Source organism: Cavia porcellus, unplaced genomic scaffold (assembly GCF_034190915.1).
Source record: "Cavia porcellus strain 051 isolate PalLab524CR breed Dunkin Hartley unplaced genomic scaffold, mCavPor4.1 scaffold_21, whole genome shotgun sequence".
Lineage (NCBI taxonomy): Eukaryota > Metazoa > Chordata > Mammalia > Rodentia > Caviidae > Cavia > Cavia porcellus.
The window spans coordinates 16,361,857-16,384,627 of record NW_026947504.1 but is presented as its reverse complement, the minus strand read 5'-3'; the positions used below and the strand labels follow the sequence as shown (position 1 = coordinate 16,384,627).

Here is a 22,771-nt window from a genome sequence, read left to right as displayed (position 1 = left end):
AAATTTCTTACTTTGAGACAAGGTCTCAATAAGTCACTGCATTGCCTAGGCTGAGCCTGAACTTGTGATCCTCCTGCCTCAGCCTTCCAGAATGCTGGAATTACAGGAGCATGCTACTAGGCTAGGGTAGAGTATCTTCTTAAACCTCGCTTTCTTCATTTATTTACCTGAGCCTTCAAGGAGTCTGGCCTCAAAACCCCTGATTTGGACTGCTTCCCTCCCACGGACTGCTCCCACGGGCAGGGCCACACAGAACTCACTGGAGGCATGGCGCTTGACTTTGACCTGCGGGTCCACACGATGGGACTTCTCACTGCAAGAGGAGGCATGGCGCTTCACCTGGGCCCCCGTGGGGCGCTCGGGCTCCTCGTCCTGAGTGGAGAGGGAGGAGGAAGGTTAAGGGCCGGCAGGTTCAGACTCCTCATTGCAGAGGCGTGCTCTTTCCTAGGCACGGGCAGGATTTCGGAGCTCTTGGCCTTACATTTTTAGATTTGTGCAGCACGCTACAGTTTATGAACCACTTTCACTAGCAGCAGATCATTTGCATCTCCTGCCTTTCTGTGAAAGGTAGTGATAGTAAACTAAGGGACCTGCTGGGAAGAAAACTAGGAAATCTTGAATGACAGTGGGTGACTATATTTGATTTACCATAGGTATTACTGGCCTCAGAAAATCTGGACGCATCCCTCTAACTTTCTGAACTGCAAATACAGCCTTCCCTTCACAAGAATCAGTCAGCCAGGCGTGATGGCACACACCTAGCACTCAGGAGGCTGAGGCAGGAGGATCACCTTGAGTTTAAGGCCAGCCTAGGCTACATAGTGAGTTAATGCCAGACTGAACCACATAGTGAGACCCTGCTCAAACAAAACAAAATAAAACCCCAAAACAACAACAACAAAAAGAATCAGTCAATGGTAATATATAATAGTGATAACATATATAACTATGGTAACAGAATACATAATTCACTAGCCTGCCTATATATTTGTATACTAAGAGTTTATGGAGACTCAAAATCCAGTAAGACTCAGGAAACCCTAATAGCTGTTATGCAACAATCATACTGATAACAGTATTATTTATTAAAAAAAAGCAGTATCATTTACTACTCGGTACAAAATGTTCTAATGAGTAGGCACTGTGCTGAATCTTTTCTTAGTGAAAAGCATTTCACTTAGGCCTTGCGGTAGCCCTGTAAGATGGGCTTTTCATGCCCAAGTGAGGACCAGAGAAGTAAACCCAAGGCTAGTCAGCCCCAGCCTGGGTCTGATCTCCAGACCGTCGTCCTTAAGCATGATGCTGCCTGTGACACAACTGTTATGCAAAACCTCAAGCAGCATCTGCTGGTTCACCTGCGTAGAAGAAAAACCATGGGAACAGAGGGATGGGTAGAGGATGCCTGGGGAAGTTTCTAGAAAAGGGAGGCTTGGAGGTGAGAGCAGAGGGCATCATCCAGGAATGTGCACAGCAGGGCCTGGCCTGCAGACAACTGGAGTCCTTGGCACCTTGATTTCCTCTCTGCCCCAGCCGTGAGGCCTCCCCAACCTGCCTGTCTCTAGTCAGGACTGGGGCATTCTTGTGGCTCCCTGGGGAGAAGGCACAGGGTGCATGGCCATGAGCCTTCTGGATAGAATACAGGTTGGACAGGCACAGAGAAGCCCTTGCTATAAATTAATGAACTGCCACCGCCTTGGTTTAGTAAGCAAAGCAGGGAGCTGATGGCCAGACTGTGAATACCAAGGGTGAAGGCCACCCTGTCAACATCCGCCCCAAACACCCCGGCATCAGCAGTACACGGAGTGCACAGCAGTACACGGAGCAGAGCCCGGTGCCCCACTCAGACTGGACACTCTGCCTCCCCATTCCGCAGTGCCTGGCAGTCTGCAGAGCCCCTTCTTCCTCCCAGCCCTGGACTCTTTCACCTGAACCACTGAGCTCCTGCGCCAGGGATGCCTCATCCTGCTCGAGCCATGAGCTGTGAGAGGGAGGGACTCTCCTTCTAGCTGTTGGTTAAATAACACTGATTTCTTAGGAACAAAGCACGGAAAGGGCTGTAAAGAGGAGACAGGGAAAGTGGCCTTCGTGACAGCCTATGCAGACCCGAGGGCCCGTACCTGCATCTTTTCATAAGGAACATCATCATAGACCCGGGGCTCAGGCCACTGATCCTGGCAGGATCTTGCGTACCTAGAAAATGACAGTGATGCTGAGGCTGTGCCCCTGCTATGTCACCCCACTCATCGGGGCCTAGCAGCAGACACCAATGTAGGGTGGAAAATCAGGTGCCGTGTGAGCCACAGGGCTCCCACGGCAGCCCAGAAGGGAGGCATGAACTGGTCATCACCAACGCTCTGTAATTCAGAAAATACAGGACCCAACGTGACAGGTAACCAGCCCTCGCCCTGGAGCTGGTGGTGATGGTGCTGAGACTTCAACCCAGCTCTTTGAATGCCCTGTGCCACCCAGATGCTCAAGGTGTGACAGTTTAAGATCCAGTGGCATCAAGACAGAGCCCCGACCACTGCTTTGGGGTTTGTTCCACCCACAGCCTGCCTCGACTGTGGGCTACCTCCTTCAGCCCAGCCCTAAGAGAGGCAGCAGAATTCTCCTGCACATGTCCCCCGTCCCACTCCACTGGTTGCCCAGGGCTGGGCCCAGAGCCTCTGAGATGGGAGTGTGGGCTGAGGGCTGGCCCTTACAGGAAGGAGTTGCGCCCAGCAGTCACGATGCTGGTTAAGGTCTCCACGTCCACATAGTCATAGTGCAGTGCCTCTGGAGTGACCCCGGAGCCCATTTCCACCAGCAGCAGCCCAAGCCAGCGACCCATGTCCTCCGAACAGCTTGCCTGGGGAGAGAAGAGCGAAGGCCATGGGCACTCCGTCAGGGCTTCTGCCTATCTGCTCACTCCGGCCAAGCCCACAAATATGTAAAAACACCTTTCATGTATCCAGAAATCTGAGGCTCCTTCCTCTCTGGCTGTATGGCCTCATCCCCCTCAGGACGTAGATGTAAAAACAACATTTAGGTGTTCCCCAAAATTTCTGAGAACTTTAATCAGAGGAGGTCACTGCTGCTATAGCTCAATCAATTTGTCTTGTGTTATAATTGCCAAATAATTATGGTACTGTATATAAGGAACTCCAAAAAGTTGTCAGTCAACTGAATATGTACTTAATTCTCATTTAGGAGCATTATTATTAAATGCACTCAGCTTGCAAATTGTAGATCTGAAGAAAGGAAGCACAGTTTTTCCTACAAAGCTCAGTGTATGAGTTAAAGTAAATCTGAGATCTTTCCGAGACTATGAAAAATAAGTCAGTTACAGAGGCAGTATTTCTTGAGACCTGAGAATTGAGAGAAGCAGTGGGAACTAGGCAGAGAATGGATCCACGAGGTTGAGCCAGGTACGGTAACAGGCCTGTAATCCCAGCTGCTTCAGAGGCTGAGGCAGGAAGATCTCAAGCTGAAGGCCAGGGCGGGCAACTTAACAAGAGTCTGCCTCAAAATCAAATTTAAATAAAGGTTGTCATGTACTTCAGTGGTGGAGCACTTGCCAAACACATATGAGGCAGGGCCCTAGGTTTAGTCACCAGTACCAAAAACACAGAAAAAGCAAAGAATCCAGGTTTCAGTTTTAGAACAAAAATCAAGAAGCCACCGTCCCTCTGTGGAGCCCTGGAGCACAACAGCATGTGGCTGCTCTGGCCTCGGTGGCCTCTGGCCTTGTAATGTGAGAAATTTAGGTTTTCCCTCAGGGTCAACATTGTAAGTTGTAAACAGCCAGGGCTGCCATGTGGAAAACATCTCCAGTGTGTTCTGCATAGTCTCAGAGAGCGTCTGCCTGTTCATGGAGAGAGGGTGAACGAGAGAAATGAATTCGCAGTTCATTTATTCAGCTAATGTTTATCATCCCGGACATCATGCAGGGGTCTAGGAAACGTCAAGTATGTGGAACAGCCATGGTTATTGCCTTTCATGGCCCTTAATGATTTAACTCCAGTTTCTTGATGGGGCAGTGGTTTAATCTGAGGTGGTCAACTCCTGCTGGGAAGACGGTGGAGGGGGTTCATGAGCCAGGTGCCGTGGGACCCGAAGAAACACCTTTCAGACTAGGGACTTTAAAGGCAGGGGGAATAAACAAATCTTAGTTCTAGAGTTGCCAGAACTAAAAGAATAAAAATACGGAACAATCTGTGAAGTCTGAATTTCAGATAAATAACAATATAAAAAACTTTTTTTTTTCTTTTAAGTTTGAGATGTCACAGAACCGCACAGGATAAGCTTGCATTCAAATGCTGTTTATGTGGAGTTTGAATTTAAGTGTCCCCTGTGTTACCTGGCCAGCCCGGGAGGCCCCTGCAGTGTCAGCGGACAGCTCCCGCGCCCAGTGCTTGGGGCCACCCGGATGCAGCCCTCTCACCTCCAGGATGGCCACCTCCTGTCGGTTTCGCAGGATCCTGAAGGCAAACGGGTGTCTGGGCCCGAAGCCCGGGGCCACCTCGCAGCCGCGGAGGGCGACGGCGTTGACGTGCGTGTGCAGGTCGGCGCGGTCCTTGTGGAAGTACAGCGTGCCGCGCTTGAGGCGGCACCAGCGCTCCTTCCAGCCCTGGTTCACCAGCACGTTCAGGTAGCCTGCGGGGACAGGGGGCGCTGTGACCCCCGCAGCACGCCCGACGGACGGGGGCGCAGCCGGGCCGGGCGCGGGGACAGCCCTGGCTCTCCCGCTGGGCCGGTGGCCTCTGGGTCTCGGGTCGGCTCGCTCTCCAGGCTGTGACTTTGGGCGGCCTCTTCGCGGGTTGGCACTGATAATCGGGCTCACACATCACTGCACAGCCTTGGGGCCACACCCAGGAGATGAGCGCGGCACAAGCCGCTACGCAAAACCTGCGGAAGCCACCGCTGCTCCCAAACCTCAAGCGTCCTGCAGCAGTGCAAAATAATGCACGGTGCTGACACCTAATGGCAGCGTGTGGGAACGAAGACATGCGGGGAGATGAAAAGTTAGAAAACCAGCAAGGCGTGGGCAGTTACAGCGCTGGGCAGGCCAAAGATGGGGCGAGAATTTCCTCTTAAAATGGAGTTAAACTTAAAAAACAAAACAAACAGAAAACAGCATGCCTTGCTTCACTGATGACTTTTCAAAGTCAGGTGCTTTTACACTGTTTTAGAGTCATTGTAACATTAATTGATTTCAAAATAGGTGCAGTAATCTTATTCATTTTTGTGGTGCTGAGATTGAATCCAGAGCCTTACACGTTAACCATGCACTTGGCCACTCAGCTACACCTGAGATGCTTAAAATAGATGGTTTTGCCCTGGGTTGCAGTACATGGAACACTGCATTTCCAGTAAAAGAAATGCCTTCTTTTCCAAAACATTTCTCATTTACATTGAATACATTTATATTGAAAAGTATTTCATTATTTTCATGCAAATTTCCTTAAAAGACTGATTGTAGCTTATATACCCAGCATGTTACACATGATGCAAATAGTCACTATTCTCTCATCTGAGAGGGGTGAACTGAGAAACTGAGGGTCAGAGATTTGGGATAAGGTTAGAGAGAGCACAGAAGCATGGGGATCAGGTGGCCTTCCCTTTTGCTGAGCACCAGCACCTTGAAGGAATGAAGAAGTGCAGGATGTGGATATTGATGGGGTGGGCTTTAGCTAATCTGGGGCCAGCTTTTCTCGCCTAACCTGGGGCCAGGTGGACGAGGCATTGAGGGCGCCCTGGCTTTAGCTCCAAGAGCCTGTGCCCACTGGGCTGAAAGCCCCACCGCCCCGCTCCTGCACCCCATACCCACCACAGCATGGCACTTCCTCCTCAGCGGAGCATATCTGCAGGTCCTCAGCCAGGGCCTTCTTCTTGGAGAAGCTGATAATGCGGGTGATCTTTCGGCCTGCAGCCCGGCTCATAGAGCCCTTTAGCTCTGCCAAGCTGCTCTTCTTCCCTTTTCCTGCTGCCAAAGAGACTGGTCAGGGGAGGGGAGGGGCCTATGTCCCAGTTTCACCTAACTGGCCTTCCTGGCAGCCCTTTCCATTTGCACACCCTGCCAAGGTAGGGACTGGCCTGTGCTTCCACGTGAGACAGGTCAGGTAGGCTTACCCAGGTCCACTCTGCTCTGCCACCATGTGCCAGGGCCCCAGGTCCCTCCCAGTGCAGGCATTCTCCAGCCTCACCCTGCAAATGCTCTTACCGTGTTCACAGGCCTCCCTGCGGCCGAGAGTGGAACCGCTGTCTCCCATGCCCAGGCTGTCAGAGTCTGAGGTCTGCCGCTCCTGGGATTGCCTCTGGGGAGGGACATGGCCTCACATCAAGAGGAGCATTCAGAAATACTCCTTTATTGGTTCAGTCTTTCCCCGAGTCCCCAAGCATGTGACCATTAGTTAATAAACACTGTTAGCAATTGTCATGTGCCTGATGCTGCACAAGGGGTTAGAGGACAATGATTTAGGCACGGTTGTATCTTTATGTTGTAGTCATTGGGGTAATAAGGTGATTATGCTTTACACACTGAGAGCAATGTCTTAGGGGTTGGCACCGTATTTGGCAGGTGAGAGACAGCTGGAAGGGTATTTAAGTGGGATGCTATAATCCAGTGGCATTGTAGGGATGGACAGAGGGGGTAAAACTGGATACTTTTTGAAAGAGCCACTGGAGAGACTGTCATCGGATCCTAGCTGAGACTCCTGAGGAGGATGGACCAGGATGACAAAAAATATGAGCTAGCAGACATTTTCAAAATACTCATGATAGGACCTGGTGACCAACAGGTCCAGTATGATCCCATCTCAGATTAAGATGATAAGCATACACACACACGCAAACTTTGTGGCCAGTCAATATTATTTTTTACTCATTAAACCAACTAGATCATTCAATCCACTAATTCATTCATTCATTCATTCATTTATTAACTCTAGGTAATGTGGGAAGTAGAACAGAATAGTTAGAATGGTCGTGGAAGAAATTGTGACTCCACTACCCTTATAAGCTGTGGAAATGTGGGAAAATCCTGAGGCTTGCTTTCTTTACCCAAATTACTCTTATTTCAGAAGGTGCCATGAGGTACCAGAGTGCTGGCCAGGTAAAATGAAGAGGTCAACAGATTGCGTCGTTGCTCACGCCTGTGTGATACGCTGCCATCCTGCTTCAGGAAGCTAAACTGTGCCAGCCAACCATGAGCATGAATTAAAACAAGACTCACTCGCTTAGGGCAGAATCACAGAGCTGAGCCCCTAAGCCTGTCTTGCCAAGAATGTCCAGACCGGGGCTGCTATGCGATTAGCTTGGTACTGGGTGGGGGGCAAGAGGGCAGCAGAGGTTGTGTGCTAGCCTCAGTTTCCAAGGAGTTGGAGAAATGGCAACTGTCCCACAAAGGGGACAGAACTGTCAGAAGTGTAAGGAATCATCTGTAAAGAAGTAGAAGTTATGGTTTGGTTCATTCGGTCATGGTGTATAGGTGGCCAACTTTTCACCAAGATAGAGAGCAAATATGAAGGAATGCTGGGAGCATTTTGGATTTAACTCAGTGATGATGACATTTCAAGGCCACGAGTCCATGGAGAGAGACAGAGACCCACATCCCCAGTCCCACTGCCACCCACCTAAGCATTCAGCTCCCTCTCCACAGGAAAGCTCGGATGCACAAGCTTGCCCCTTCTGCCTTCAAACTGCGTCACAGCATGCACCCCAGACCCAGCCTGCTTTAGGGCTCATTCTAGACACCCATCTTCCCTGGCCAGCCTGGCCCCTCAGCCAGCCCGAGAGCTTGTCCCCTTCACCGCCACCATTCCTTGAGCATTGCAACAGGGCTAATGGGCTTCGCTCACGGCTAGCCATACCGACCACTTTCAATTCTAGGCTTTCTCCTGCTCCAGCGCCTGTTTCCTCTGCTTCAGATGACTTTTTCCTCCTCTTTCTTGCTACTTTTTGTCCTCATCTGAAGCTACTTCCTGGGGGAACTCTCCTGGGTCTCTAGATAGCCCGATTCCTAGCTGCTGCCCACTGGGCTATGGGTGCTGTGAGTGCTGTGTGTACTCCTTCTGTTGGGACTGTGTTCTAGGGCCTGTCTGTGTCTGGTGCTGGCACATCCTGACTAAGTACCTGTCCAGTGGATGCTCAGGCTCTCCACTGATGTGGCAGAGACCTCAGGTGCCAGCCTGTTTGGGTTTCAACCCTTGCTGCTTCTTATTTACTGTGTGACCCTGGGTAGATCCCTCTCTTTGCTGCAGCTTTCACATCTGAAAAAGGACCAACAGCAGGTGTTGTTACTGAAATTCAACGAGCTGATACTTGTGAAGCATTTGGTACAGCGCTGGGTCCATCGTGGCAGTCTATAAGTGCACCCTGTATTACACTGTGTATGACCCTAATGTCATGTCAAAGGGATGATTTTTAGGTCTGAGTCCCTTTGTCACCCACAGCCTTGGCAAAGCATAGGGACTGATACGTGTTTGCCTAAAGCCAGATCAATTGGCTAACTTCACTCACATTCCTAGCAGGCATTTTTCCTTTGCTGATAGATGAATTTCAACTTAGATTTCGTGGCGCAGTTCAAGCATGACCTCCTCCTATGCTGGCAGGCTAAGCTACTCCTTGTCTGCCTTGTTCTGCATCCTGGATACAGATATCTATTCATGCATTTCTGAGTGCAACAGGCAATTATTGTGCACCTGCTGTTGAGCCTGCTCTGTGCTGGGCACATATAGCTTGTGTAGCGTCTTGATGGGGGCCTGGCTTTATCATTAGCATGTGAGCTTCTGCAGCACAAAGCCTGTGCCAAGTGCCCATGGCCTGACCAGGAGGAGACGATGGAGGCAGAAGTACCTTGTCCAGGTCCAGCTTGCACAGGAGTACTGGTGATTTGGGGACCTCCACTCCTTCCACCCCGATGGGCTTGCTGACCTCACGGATGACCTGTGAAGAGGAAGCGGCAGAAAGGGAAGCTCTGAAGGTACAAGATGCCTGGGTCTGTGTGGTAAGGGCTGTTGTGCAGAGAGCCTGGGGTTATTGTGAGGCGGAGGTGGGCTGAGATGGCACCAGTATGGGGGACGTTGGCTTTCTGAAGAGGCTTTCTCTTCTGTCTGTCCCTCGGACTGAAAAGACACAGGGCTAGGGACTGAGAAGCTTGGTTCCTAGACTTGGTTTCACTGCTGACTGGTTGTGTGGTCTTGGGAAAGCCACTGCCTCACTCGGCCCTCAGTTTCCACGTCTGTGATATGAAAATGCTGGCCCTCTGCTGGCGTGCTCTACGGACAGCGAGATCATGGATGTGGAGTGTGATGCGAACTGGAAAAGCTGCTCCTGTGATCATGCAGGGGCAAGCTAGGGCCATCTTCTCCCTTTCAGTGATGTGAAAGCTGAGACTTATAGCGTTAGCAATAGCCAGGCAGACCACAAAATAATGACAGTCACCATCTGATGCTCACCCATAAGTTACTGATGATACGACGAGGCTCAGCGTGGTGGAGCAATCTGTCAGAAAGTAGAGCAGGAAACCAAATGCAAGGAGAATGGCTGCCTGCCTAAGTCCCTGGGCTTAGCGCCCCCAACTGCATGTCAGGCAGATCTCTTAACTCTTGGCCTAGGGCTCTGATTGTGACCTATCAGCTCCCGAAGGCAGAGGTTCCCCAGGCAGGCAGGTCTTCTCTCTTCCTTCCCCTCCTGAGACAATGCAGTAATGAGAAACACCAGACTTCCATGGGAAAGCTGGTTATCGCAGGAAGGAAGGGAAGGAGGGAGGTGCTTGGTTTCATTGTTCCACAGGAAGATCCAAGGCAGAGTGAGAAGGACTCCAGGTGGAGCCGAGGTGGGTGCAGGGACAGCGCCTGCTGGAAAAGGTTTCAACCTCCCCTCTTCAGAGGGGAGTGGTGCTGACTTCCCACCAGGAATCGCTGACGGACACTGGACACTGTGGCCAGGCAGGCACTGTGCTAAGTGCTCTCTAGAATCCTTCTGAGAACCATTTTACAGACAGGGAAACTAAGGCATGAAGAAGTGAAGTCATCTGCAGAACACATGGCCAGTGAGTGCTGCTTAGGTCTGGGACTTGTTCCCAAGTCTGTAGGCCCCCAACATCTTCCCTGTGCACCACCTTGTCATCTCTGTAGCACTGTGCCTGTGCCTTGGGAATAGATTCAATTCTTGGCTGCAAATCCTGGCCCCAATCACTTAGTTAGTTGCATAACCTCCGGCAGCTCATACTAGTTCTTCGTGACTCAGTTTCATCTTCTGTAAAATGGAAACAATCTCAGCCCTCTTACGAAGGGTAAATGAAGGCACAGGATGTACAGCTCTCAGCACAACACAATGGCACCAAATACAGCGGGACCTTGGTTCACAAACTCAATTTTCTCTATGATTCTGGCCAAAAACCAAACTTAGAGGAATCGAATCAGATCTTCCCATTAGGAAAACATTGAGCCTACCCATCAAATTGGATTTGGTTCTGGTCCAACTCAGTTTGCGATTGGAATCATGAAAGAATCAGGTCCGTAAACTGGGCCTCCACACTCCATGCTCGGTGCATGGCAACTCACATTGTTCTATGGAGTCATGGAGGTGTCGAAGCTGGACCTCAGGTGTCGGTTACAGGGTGGTAACAAGAAAGACTTTTTTCCTTTTTTCTTAAGAATTCACTTGCTTAGTGATAAAGTCAATCATGTCTATAGATATTAAGCTCCCCATTCCAGGGGCTGTGGAAGGGCAGGATGGTCTAGCCCCCAGCAGGGATGCTAGAAAGGGGATTCAGGCAACTAGGGGGAACAAGGGTTGCAATGTAAGGTCTGTCCACTGCAGACATCCAAGGCCTCCCAGCCCCTCTCCACACAAGTGCAGGCTCTGAGCCTAATCCAGGGCCACGACTGGCTCCATGGAGACAGTAGCCTGTCAAAGAGAGGAAGGAAGGGAGGCCAGAAGCCAGGCCTCCCCTGCAGGCCCCACCTACCTTCAGCCACTCCTCCGCCTGCTCCCGGCTCTGCAGGGCCAGCACCAAGACCTCAGTGGCGCCCTGGGAGAAGCGCAGCTCGTGCCTCTTGTGCCTGCTGTCCTTGGGCACGTAGATGACACTGCAGACGTCCAGTGCCAGCCTCAGATGCGGCTGCCGGTCCTTGGAGCTCTTGTAACACTGGACAGGCACAGAACAGGGAGGACTTTCTGGAGTGAGGACAGAGCATGGAGACCACTGCCTGTCATTATAGGCTAATCTCTCTCACAAGTCCAAAAGCCCTGAGCAAAATACTGGCGAATGAAATCCAGACATAAAAAGCACACTGTGTCAGGACTAAGTGGGGCTTGGTCTAGGAACACAACAGTGGTTTAAAATGAAAAGTAGTTAACCATATAATCCATCATATTAACAATAAAAAGTAATCAGTAAAAAGGCAAAAAATTATACAGTGCAATGGAGCAAAAAGTATTTAATAATATTCAGCACCTGTGATACAAACTCTCAGCAACCATAGGCCTTAATGACAAGTGTTTATTGCCTTTTTGTTTTTCCATTTTGAGACAGGGTTTCACTAAGTTGCTAGCTTGCACGGGTTCAAACTCTTGATTCTTCTGCCTCAGTTTCCCAGCAACTGGGACTACCAGCGTGGGAGTTATCAGACTTTCCTTTTGAGGTCTAGACTGCCTGTGTCACCATTCTGTGAGACTGTGATGGCAGTGTGGCCACTGCAGTGAGAAATGGACAGAAGAAAAAAGGAGGAGATACAGCCAGCCAGGACCCTTGGACCAGTGCTGGCCTGGGACACGTTTTCCATGCACCACAGTGGAATGATGTCTTGTCTCCAATGCATGTGTATTGAGGAAGGCTTGACACCATTTTTTTTAGTGGAAGAAGAACCACTCTTATTTTTTGACTGTTATATTCGCTATCCTACTTTGTACCTTTTGAGCATATTTTATGAAATGATAGTGATATGAGCTGGTAAGTTAAAAACATTTCTTTGCAGTAAGCAAGTTATATATGAATGAATGCCAAAGGGTTCATTATATGAAGGACAGGTGTGTGGAAATGAAGGCACTTCTGGCCAGTGGGATTGTGAGTGTTTTTAAAATCCAGTTTTTAGGGCTAGGAACGCAGCTCAGTAACACAGCGCTTGTCTGTTAAGTTTGAGGTTGTGAGTTCGATTCCGGGTACTAAAAAAAGTCACTTTTCATTTTGTTTTTCACTAGCCTTATAAATCGGCACATTAATTTGCATAATGAAAAATAACAAACTTTGTTTTAAAGTGATAAAAATTCTCTGGAAAAACCCCATAGCAATCTTGGTAAGCCTGCACCGAGTTTCAAGGTTTGCACATGTGTGAGCGTGTGTGCATGTGCGCATGTTCACGAATTCTGCCGGCGTGGGCGCGCCCTGATCAAGGAAGTACTGGTCTTTGAGATTTTGTGTATTCAGCCAGGTCACACACAGCAGGCCGAGGCAGACACACCCGCAGGCACAGGGGACACACCCACAACACGTCCACGGGGGAGGCCACTCACCAGAAGCTGGTCCTCCTTGATCAGGGTCAGCTGCTTGGCCCACTGCCCAAAGCGCTTTTTCCGCAGCAGGAAGGCACATATCCTGCAGTCCCTCACCAGGTGCATGGAGGCCTCCTCAGAGGGCCACTGATGCCTGGGCTGTGGGCCCTTGCCTTCCTCCTCCTCCTCATCGTAGGACTCATAGGAGCTGCTCATCGCATCAGAGTCATTGTCTGCAGGTGCCATGGGAAAGGACCTGTCATGCCACCTTCAGGGAAACCTTCTCACCTCTCTGTAGGCCGCCCCTGCCCTGTGGTCCTGAGCTTGCTGAGGGGGCATAGGCGCGATGTTGGCAGTGACTGCCTGGAGACTCTCACGCTGGACACTGCAGTTCAATTCACCACCCCTTTGTGATCTTAGAGGCTCCCCTTCCCAGAGCTCCAGTTTCTCATCAGTAAGTGATCGTAACAAACGACAGTACCCACACTTCCTCTGCTACCTGGGCTCCAAATCGTGGAGAACGTTTAGCCAAATGTCTGGCGCTGCTAAGTGGTCAGTAAAATAAATGCCTGCTATTACACCATCACATGGACAGCCAGAGCCTCGAGCCTCTCAGCAACCCCTCATTATAGACTGGGAAACAAGGCTCCCCTAAGACCAGTTACCCCGAGTCAGGGAGGCCTAGGGCAAAACTTGAGCTTCAGACTGCCGTTTCAGGGTCTTTCCACTGAACCCTGTGGTCACCCGAAACAAGGGCTTGGGGTCTCTGTGGTCCAGGGTGAGGATAACGGTGCAGGTGGGTGAACACATCGGCACTTACAGGAGTGCTTCAGCTCGCCGTTCACCCTGGTCGTGGGGTAGCTGCTGTCTGCGTCCTCATAGTAGCCGTCCACAATCGAATGGGCTGGGCTGCTGCCATCTGTTGGGTGGTTGGAAAGAGTGGAGCTGCAGAAATGGGGGCACACACTTGGGGTGGGGCTGGGAAAGCCGTGGATGCCATACCCTTCTCGGGGAAGGGATGGGAAGCTCAGGGTAGCCCTAACCTGGGCATAGGACCTAACTCTGTATCTAGTCTGCTCTGTGTCCCTGGCACCAACTGCCCTGCTGTGCCCCGTCATACCTCTAGGCCTGTCATCACGCTATTTCTGGTATCCTCTTATCTTCTATCAGAGAGCTCCTACTCAACCATCAATACCCAGCTCTAGCATCTTTCCTCTGACCTTGCAAGGGGCCAAGTGGTTAGACCCTCCTCAGTGACCCTACGTATTTGTGTGTGTGTGTGTGTGTGTTTTGCTCACAATTCTCAACCCTGTACTTCAGGGTGTCATACCAGCTGCATGGGCTCAGACACCCTCCATTTCAGCCCTTCCCAAAATGTGTGTTTCTTGACTTACATGGCAAACTTTCTTCCAACACTAGGACTGCAAAGGAGAACTGGCCTAGATCCTAATAATGCATGCAGGAATGGCTCCCATCTTGAGTTCTTATAGTGCTTTCTTGTTGGGCCTGGGAGGCCTAGGGCACCATGCAGCAGTTTGCGGGCATCTCAGACTGCATCCTGCAGCCAGTTCTCCTAGGAGTGGCCTCAGAATGCAGATTCCTAGGCTGCAGCCCCAGGCACTGGATTCACTGGAGTGAGCTGGGTTGAGGAATCTGCCTTGAAAAAATCTATTTGATAGGAAAATTCTACATGTGCATAAGAATAGAAAATATATCAAAATCTATTGAGCTGGAACAAATTTCACTAAAAATTATTTTTGAAAATGCACAAGGTTATTCTGATGTAGGCAGCCCCTAAGCACATTCAGAAGCGTGGTTGCTGAGGAATGTGTGATGTGGGCTTGGTCAGAGCCGAGTTCGAGGCCCATCTCCACCATCTGCTAAATGGAAAGAACAGAGTTTTCCTACATTTCCGATTGTGGTGTGAATGGTTCTCACCTGGGGCTATGGACACGGTGCACATGAACTCTCAACACAGTGCCCAGTGCAGAGAATGCGAGAGACAAATGCCAGCTACTGCTATGGTCTCCTTTGAGTCCTACAAACTGGAGAGGAGAGTTCAGCCCATTTTATAGACAAGAACACAAGACTCACAAGCCTGAATCAGAAATGTTGCCAGCACAGCCCCTGCTCTAGGAAGCCTTCCTTCCCCAAGTCCAGCTCACATCAAACTGTTCTTCAGAGTTCTCTCCTGGCTCCCAAGTCTCTCCTGTCCATCTGTTTCCTGACAACAGGAATTCCCAGTGCCTGGGACACTTGGCTCTGTCTCTCAAGTGAGGCTCAGAGCATGCCTTTGTCAGCAGGGCTCAGGAGCTGCCACCCATGCAGTGAGGCGGACTGGGGGTGTTGGGGCCAAGGGAATGGGGTGGAAGAGAAGGGAGGCGATGGGGAAGAGGGAGGGGCATGGGGGCAAAGCACTGTGACACGTGGCTGGGCTGGACTCTGGAGAGGAAGGGTCCTCCCCTTCCTGAGCTTGCTGCTGGTCCCAGGAGGGTTGCTTCTTGGCCTTGCCTGCGAGGGAAGTGAGCTCTCTGGGCAGGCGGAGGAGCCCTATCACGCCTTGGGGTTCCAGTGGTTGGTCTGGGCTTGGGCCCAGAGAACCTCATCCCTTTCTCCCTCCTCCATCCTTACATGGATGAAATATCTGCACACAGTGTCACAGAATTTGAGACTCTCAAGGCCTCAGAGGGCCACAGGTCATCTGGTCCAATCCCACCACTGTCCAAGGGTGCAGACAACCCAAATGTTCATCAGGCGGTGGATGGATGAACACAGTGTGGCATGTTCACATGACAGGATACCCCTCTGCTACGAAAACAAGTGACGTTCTGATACTGCCCCAACCTGGGTGCATCCCCTAAACATGGTGCTAGGCGAAAGAAGCCACCTGCCAAAGGCCACAGGTTGTACGATTCCATCTCTGTGAAGTGTCCAGCACAGGCAAACCCATATTGACAGAAAGTGGACTGGTGGTGGCTGAGAGGGTTTGGGTGGTGGTGGGGAGTGGGGAGTGCAGTATGTTGGCACAGCTTCTTTTTCGGTGATGAAAATGTTTGGGAACAAGATAAGATGGCCAAAAAACATGAAATAAAAGAGATGCTTTTGGTTAGATATTTTAAAATAGTGAAAATGGTCAATAAAAATATTTGCCTGTGGGTAAAAAAATACAAACAGTACAAAATGGTGTGCATAGAAGAATATATTCCCTTCACCCAGATTTTTCTTTGAGATGGGTCTTGCTGTGTTGCCCAGGTCAGTCTCAAACCGCTGGGCTCGAGATCTTCCATCTCAGCTTCCTGAGTAGCGGGATTCTGATGTGTACCATCACACACAGTGTCCCTAAGAAGGGTATTTCTCAAACCACACATTTGACTCACCTGATGCTGGGGCCTCACACATCTAGGCAAGTGTTCTACTGCCGAGCTACACCCCTACCCCTGCACCCAGATTTCTGCTTACTTCCTACAGAAAATCCTGCTAATAGTTTCTTGCACATCCTGGAAAAATTAGTAAAACAAATGCACAAGTATTTGAGAGTATATTTAAAAAACAACAAGTAGAATCATGTCATCGGCAGCATTGAATGTTTGACTTTCTAAACGATCATACCTTGGGATTCATTTCTGATCAGCATGAGCCTGTTTTATTTATATTGTTTTGGTTGGAGAACATTCCGCTGTGCTGCTGGGTGACAGGGAAGCCACACACTAACATTATCATATACAGATACAGCTATGCATGCTGGCCACCCAAAATCCACAGTACAGTTCTTTGTATGGAATGCTGAGTGCCCGTACTGAAAGTGACTTCAGCTGGCCCCCAAAGGAGCAGACACCTATCGCTACGCTGAGGGAAGATCAAGGACTCTGTTTGCAATACTAAGAGATTTGCCTATTATAGAAATGATCTCTGAAAGTGCCGCCTTACTAAGAGATTTTCAAAGGTAGTCTGAGCCCAACTATCAGCAAAAATATGTACTTAGCATTTTTATATTGATGTACAAGTTATGTATGTAAATAAAACTATAGCTAAGTATTATGGTAGTATTAGATTATAAATATTATAAAATACATACAATTTTTAAAGAGCTATGTTTACTAGCTCACAAATCTCTGGGGTGGGCCCACTGGTCTCTTAAGACCCGTGGTTTAGACCAGATGCTTTCTCTTACCTGTTGACTCAATAACCTAACCTGCCCAGGAGATGTGAGTCCGCTGAAACCCAAACCACCTCACCACCTGTAGACACAGCAGTGGGGCTGCGGCGCTGCCGGCATTCCTAGTGTCCTAGCACACTTCTAGAGTGAGCCTCAGATCCCTTGCTTTAAGGGCAGAGGAGCAGAGGTCCAGAGAGGAAACAGGGAGAGGCAGGCCACAGGAAAGCCAAGCTTCTGGACTCCGGGCCATGCCCATCCTCCAGCAATGAAAAAAGATCAGGAGCCCGGGGAGCCCCTCCTCAGGAAACAAGGCTTTGGAGGCAGGTGCCAGGCATGGTGTTCCAGCCCCTGCATGGCACAGGGAGCTTGAATGAACTTTTAAAGGAAGAGACACATGTGACCCAGGGTGCCAGAACTTACTGTGGGAGCTGATGTACTCGGGGGACTTGCCGGGTCCCAGAGGAAGGGCCTCCTCATAGTAGTCCTCGGGAGGGGGCTTGTTGGGCAGCGGTGGAGGCGGGTTGGCTGCCTGCAGGTGACAGGGAGGGTGTGTGAGACTGAGCGGCCTGGGGATCGGGTGCAGTGGGCAGGAAGGAGGCCGGCAGCAGGGAGGCAGGTGGCTGTCTTCAAGTAAAACTGTAACTTTTAATCAAGTCTCAGAGCTGCCCAAACTCAAAGGCGTATTTGTCCTTTGCTCTTTTTGTCCAACTTTTTAAGCACCGAGGCTCCTCTGTAATGTCTGAAAGTTTTGTGGACTGCAAAAATACGGGGGGTAGGGGTCATATTTTGGAGTGAGTACATGTGGAATGATCCAAAACGACCATGAGTTCTGCAATCCCTGGCCAGCACATCTCTGTACACGTGAGGAACAGTAGTTAACAGTGACATCTGTTACCAAGTGAGGTAAAATCACCCAACAGTGAGAACTGAAGCTCTTGGGCCAATGCAACTATAGCCCTAAGCTAAGTTCTGCCACTTACTAGTTGTAGGATATCAGGCATATCACCTTTCCTTTCTGAGCCTCAGCTTCCTTATCTGTGAAATGGGGATAACAAGCATGTCAAACCCACACAGTTTCAGTGAGCATGTAAAGGACACACTGTGTTCTGTACACTTGGCACCACTGACAATCACTCGTGCAGCTGACAGATGATGCTTGCCTCTAATTCTCTGGCTCCAAGGTTGGGAGTCCTCGATCTAGCTTAATCCTTCATTTTGTAGGTGAAAATCTCAGGCTTTGAGAAGGGAAGTGATTTTTCTAAAACCATGCAGCAAAGGAGTAGGGAGGGCAGAGGCCACCCAACCTCTGGCCCAGAGCTTTTCCATCACCCATACAGGCAACCTGAGGTCAGGTGGTGCTGTCCTCAGGGCCTGAGGAGACAGACTACTCCACCACACCCTTCCCACTCAGCAGGAATGCAGCAAGGGTGCTGTTACGGCCTGAAATGCTGACGTGGGGCTGTTTCTGTCTTTAATGACACCTGGGAGAAGGAGCGGGGCCCTCTGCAGGCAGGAGGCTCCCTGCTGCTATTTGGAGAGGGGCAAGGGCCAGGCCATGACTCACAGTTCTTGGAGATGAGCTCTTGGCTGGCTCAGGGCTTGTTCCTTTGCTGGGCTCCCCATCATCTTCTGGCATGTCCCGGAGGTCGCTCAGGTCACAGTCTATGGAGGGGGGGTCAGCCCATCAGGCAGAGAAAGCCAAGGATGAGTATGAAAGACAGTGAGGAGGGCTGGACTTGGGATCTGGGGACTGGCATGTGATGCCGGGTGCCCCTACCTCCTCACTGGTAACCTGGGCATGTGGCTTTATAAACCACATACCTGGGACAACTCTGTAACCTGGTCACTGGTCACTCTATGCTCTGCCTTGGCTGTCATCAGGGATTACTACAGATCAACTATGATCATTTTGTATGGTGCTTTGGAGATTTTCAAGGGCTGTGTTATGAAGGCAGTTTTTCCCTTGAGTCTGTCAGTCCCAAACTGTCCAGGAGCACCTGGACTGCAACTGTTTCCCTGGGGCGGCAGGAGGGAGCCGGACAGCGAGGACTCTCCCACACCTTGCCCAGGCTGCTGCCACAGTTCACATTTCCACTGAGCCGCTGGACTGCTCAACGGCCCCCGGTGAGACAATCAGTTCCATGTGGAGCTCTTTTTGGTTCCCAGATTTGTCCCTACTGTTCTCCATATCTTGGGGAAGATTTCCTGTAACTTCAGATGCTGATTATACTTTCAGAGCTGACAGGGCCTGCAGAACTCAAAAGTGGCTTAACGACACCATATTAGAGCTAGGATCCACCAACCCAGGGTCACTTCAGTGCACACAGAGAGACAGATGGCTTCATGGGAGAGGTCAGAAGAGGCTGCTTACCAAACTCTTCAAAGAGGGACTCCACAAAGCTGGGCCCTGAGTGGAGGTCTGCAGTGTTCACGTACAGGTAGGAGACTTCCTTTTCTGGGAGGAAAGAGGAGACACTGGCAGTGAGGAAGGGAAGGACCAGGTCTGCGCCAGGACACAGCACTCAGTTTGCAAAGTGTGTCTTCATCCTTCATTTCACAGCGTTTAACTCTTTGCTTCTAGTTTTACATTGTGATTGAGGGTCTCTGTCTCCAAGCACAGGGAGCCCAGGAGCCTAGTGTTACTGCGCTGCTCTGGAGAGCACAGTAGGAGAACTATTGCCCACTCATCCTCCCAATGGTACTGTGAGGGCAGCAGGTGACACCAGCTCTGTTGTGGGGAAATAAGAGAGTCACCCACAGGTGACTTCACACTACATCCTGAGCACTGCAGGACTGAGCTACAGCTCCTAGGGCTTACTGAGGCATACTGTGCTGTTGAAAGACTTGGGATGTCCAGGGAAGGCTGGAGCAGGTAACGGGGCATGCTGCTGGGCACAGAGAACTGTGGATTTAGGGAGCACAGGCAGAAATGTAGGGGAGATGTATAATGCACGAGGCTGAGTGTGCATCAGAGGGTTGTGCAAGTGCATTTCTGTGTAAGCAGTGTAGGAGGCGCACATGTTGTGTGCTATGGACCTCTCTGGCAGAGTGTGTTTATGTATGAACTGGTGCCATGTGAAGTACAGGATGTTGATGTAAGCTGCGTATCACGTGTGCGCATGCGTGACGTGTGAATGTGCTGTGTTGTGTGTGGCGGGGGCGCGAGTGTGCGAGGGTGTATGTGTAGGTTTGTGGAGAGCTGGGGATGGAGAGGACAGAGAGCGTGGTAAGGACTGTGGTGGACCTGCAGGGCCCCAGCAGGTGAAGACACTGGACCAGAACGTGCAGAACTCACCATGGCACAAGGCTTAGACAAGCCCCTTCCCAGACCCAGGGGATACTGGCATATCTTAGAGGCAGCTCAATGGGGACAGTGCTGTCCCCGAGAGTGGGATTCTCTGGAGCTCACCTGGGAGGGGCTGCAGGCTTTGCAAGATGGAGGCCACTGCCATCTTCTTCTCCAGGGTGCTGTCGCTAAGGTCCTCATTGTCCAAGAGACTGAGCAGCCTGGTGAGCTCTGGGAGCAGCTGCTCCAGCACTGGGGAGGAAGGCCAGGACATGTCATGGCTCAGAGTCAGGATCTGGCCCTCCCGACCCACAGGAAGTCAGGGCAGCAGGGACCAGAGGACAGGGTTTAGTGTGTTAGGGAGATCAGCTGTCCCAGTGCTGGCCACCAGCCTCCCATGCCGTGGGGGTGCTGTTCATCGCCTGTGGTATTCCTCCATGCTTTCCACTCTGCCTCAGAGCTTAGCTAACCATGGCTAGAAGGCTGGGCCGCCTCAGATTTACCCTGGCAACCCTGAGCCCAGGTACCTAGGCCTCCCTTTGTCCCATTCAGCTCTCAGCTTCGCCTGCTCAGAGGGGTGTGGGGGGGGAGCCCCTATGGGGGCTTTCAGGCCAGAGCTCCGGCTGTCCAGGACATAGGCAGGAAGGGAGCCTTCCTGTCCCATCAGTTCGTAGGCTTCAATCTCTGGGACCTTCTGTTTCCGGTACCCTGGCCAGAGCCAAACTAAACATTAACCCCTCCTGTGCCATGGCCTAAATGATCATTACATTTTCTTCATGCTTATACCAGCGTTTCACAAACATAAGTATGCACAGGAACTACCTGGGGATCTTGCCAAGATGCAAAGTCTAGCCTATCTGTTCCTGTGGGACCTGAAATTCTCCATTTCTGACAAGTTCCTAGGTCCAGGATGATTCCGAGTTGTAAGATCCTACCACAGAGAGTCCTTTAGACCAGATGGTACCAAGACCATGGTGTCATTGATGTCTCCCTATTCCAAACAAGAACTTGGGACTTGGTTTGCCTTAGAGCCCAAGGCTAACTTCATCAGAGTAACAGTCTGCTTTGTAATTTACAAGCTTTTGTGCATGGTAATAAAAGCCTACCTGTGTTGAACAATTCTCATGAGTGGTGTTAAGCCCTTCATGCTTCTTGTATCATTTAAATATAATATGTAACTGTTTATCATTTCCAATATAAGGAGAATTAAACCAAGGCTCAGGGAGATTAACCACCTAACAGTACACTCCAAGCATCACTTAGGCAGGGCATTTGTTTACATACTATTTTAAGTGTTGCTCGGGCAAGTGTTGAATGTCTTAGGATATACCATACACAGAAAAATTATTGAATAAGTTTGACAGAATTATCATTTTTAACATTTCCTGTTATATGATCTTAGTGAAAAACTTAATGAAAAAAAAAGTTCAGTTTTTAGTCATGTATTTAAACGATTGGACTGGTAAGCAGTTAAAAAGACTTCTCCAAGGATGCACAGCATACAGAGTCTCACTGCATCGGCTTTCCTTGTCCTCTTCTCTTTTAACCATAGAATAAAGTTGCCTTGCAGAATTACACTGGATCTCCCTGACAAGTTTTGAGCGAGGTCCTCAGATCACCCCAACTGTTTAGATAAGGAAGGGCTGAGAAGAGGTTAGCAACGTGTGGAGTCACCCAGAAATAAGCAGAAGGGCCAGGATTTCCTCCACAGCCATGATCTTCATCTCTGTGTGCTTCTGTCTACCCTGGGCCTCTGAGGAAGCAGGGAGTGTGTGGCGTGAACCTTCAGGCTCTGTGACGTGAACCAGGGGCTAACACTTCTTGTCAATGAGAAGAAGCATGGAGCCTTGGTTCCAATTCAGGCTCCATTGTTCATCAGCTGTGGGATGCTCAGCAAGTTACTCAATGCTGTTTCCTCCTCTATGAAGGGGGCTTGTGGCCCGTGTGACAGTGCCTTGGGCGGCTCAGAGTAGAGCTCCCTGTGAGCCAGTCGTATTTACTGTTGCTTTGTTCTTCCCCTGCTGATGTATGCTGTGCAGATGGCCCTGTGTCTGGCTTCCTCAGGGGGACAGAGGCTCTGGGGCTGGAGTCTGGATCTTGCCAATTTAGTGTGTGGACTGGGCCTGCCCTGCACGGACCCTATGTGTTCCACAAGGGAAGGAGTGAATAAATGACCACACTCAGACTTTCTTTTTCACAGAAACCTTCCATACAGATCAGTGATGGTGACATTTTAGACCTTTCAATGATAAGAAACAGCCCACTGTGGCATGCATGCCACAGGTTTGCCACCACTGGTATGGAAAGTGGCACTGCTGGGAAAACCTGATGATGCTGCTGTCTCTTTGTGGCATTCCAGCATTGCTTCAGACAGGTGGAGAACAGGCTGAAGGCTGGTCATTCAATAGCAACGCTGGCCTTGCAGGTGTGCCCTGCTGCAGGGTACAGAGCTGGTGGGTTTAGGATCAATGTCCTGTTGAAGCATTTATGAGGAGTCTGATTGGGATACCCATTGCCTAGGACGGGGCCACTGAGGCTGAGGAGAGCTGAGGGACAGTCACACAGGTTCAATCTCTAGGCTGATGATTCCTAGAGCTGCTGGGCCATACAACTTCAATGGGACTACTGGCCCTGAAAGGAGCCTAGAGATCTGTTGCCCCTAGGGCTTGAGCCTCCTAGAAGCCACGGAAGCCAGGGGTCTGGATGGGAAGGCACACCACTTCAGAGGAGGAAACTTGTCAACTCATTCCAGCCTGTAGGAGACAATTTGAGCAACTCCCCTTGAATTTTAAACAACTGCCGCAACATAAGTCTTATTTTTATATACTGATATGTACAGAGAGGTCTATGCT

General features: G+C 50.3%; 1 protein-coding gene across 4 annotated transcripts in view; it reads right to left on the bottom strand.

Annotated features, from left to right (window-relative positions):
- Positions 1 to 22,771, bottom strand: part of Afap1l1 (actin filament associated protein 1 like 1) — a 60,786-nt gene that overhangs the window by 12,902 nt on the left and 25,113 nt on the right. For 3 of the 4 annotated variants that reach the window (XM_013141040.3, XM_013141042.3, XM_013141043.3), the window contains 14 exons: positions 20,043 to 20,171; positions 19,005 to 19,088; positions 18,198 to 18,295; positions 17,054 to 17,162; positions 13,298 to 13,396; positions 12,499 to 12,710; positions 10,955 to 11,134; positions 8,836 to 8,925; positions 6,203 to 6,296; positions 5,810 to 5,965; positions 4,424 to 4,635; positions 2,703 to 2,848; positions 2,118 to 2,190; positions 261 to 372 (listed from right to left, as the gene is read on the bottom strand). In XM_013141040.3, the coding sequence (XP_012996494.1) occupies positions 261 to 372; positions 2,118 to 2,190; positions 2,703 to 2,848; positions 4,424 to 4,635; positions 5,810 to 5,965; positions 6,203 to 6,296; positions 8,836 to 8,925; positions 10,955 to 11,134; positions 12,499 to 12,710; positions 13,298 to 13,396; positions 17,054 to 17,162; positions 18,198 to 18,295; positions 19,005 to 19,088; positions 20,043 to 20,171 (1,794 nt within the window). The remainder of the gene's footprint in view (positions 1 to 260; positions 373 to 2,117; positions 2,191 to 2,702; positions 2,849 to 4,423; positions 4,636 to 5,809; positions 5,966 to 6,202; positions 6,297 to 8,835; positions 8,926 to 10,954; positions 11,135 to 12,498; positions 12,711 to 13,297; positions 13,397 to 17,053; positions 17,163 to 18,197; positions 18,296 to 19,004; positions 19,089 to 20,042; positions 20,172 to 22,771) is intronic. The other variant, XM_013141041.3, reaches the window with a different exon arrangement.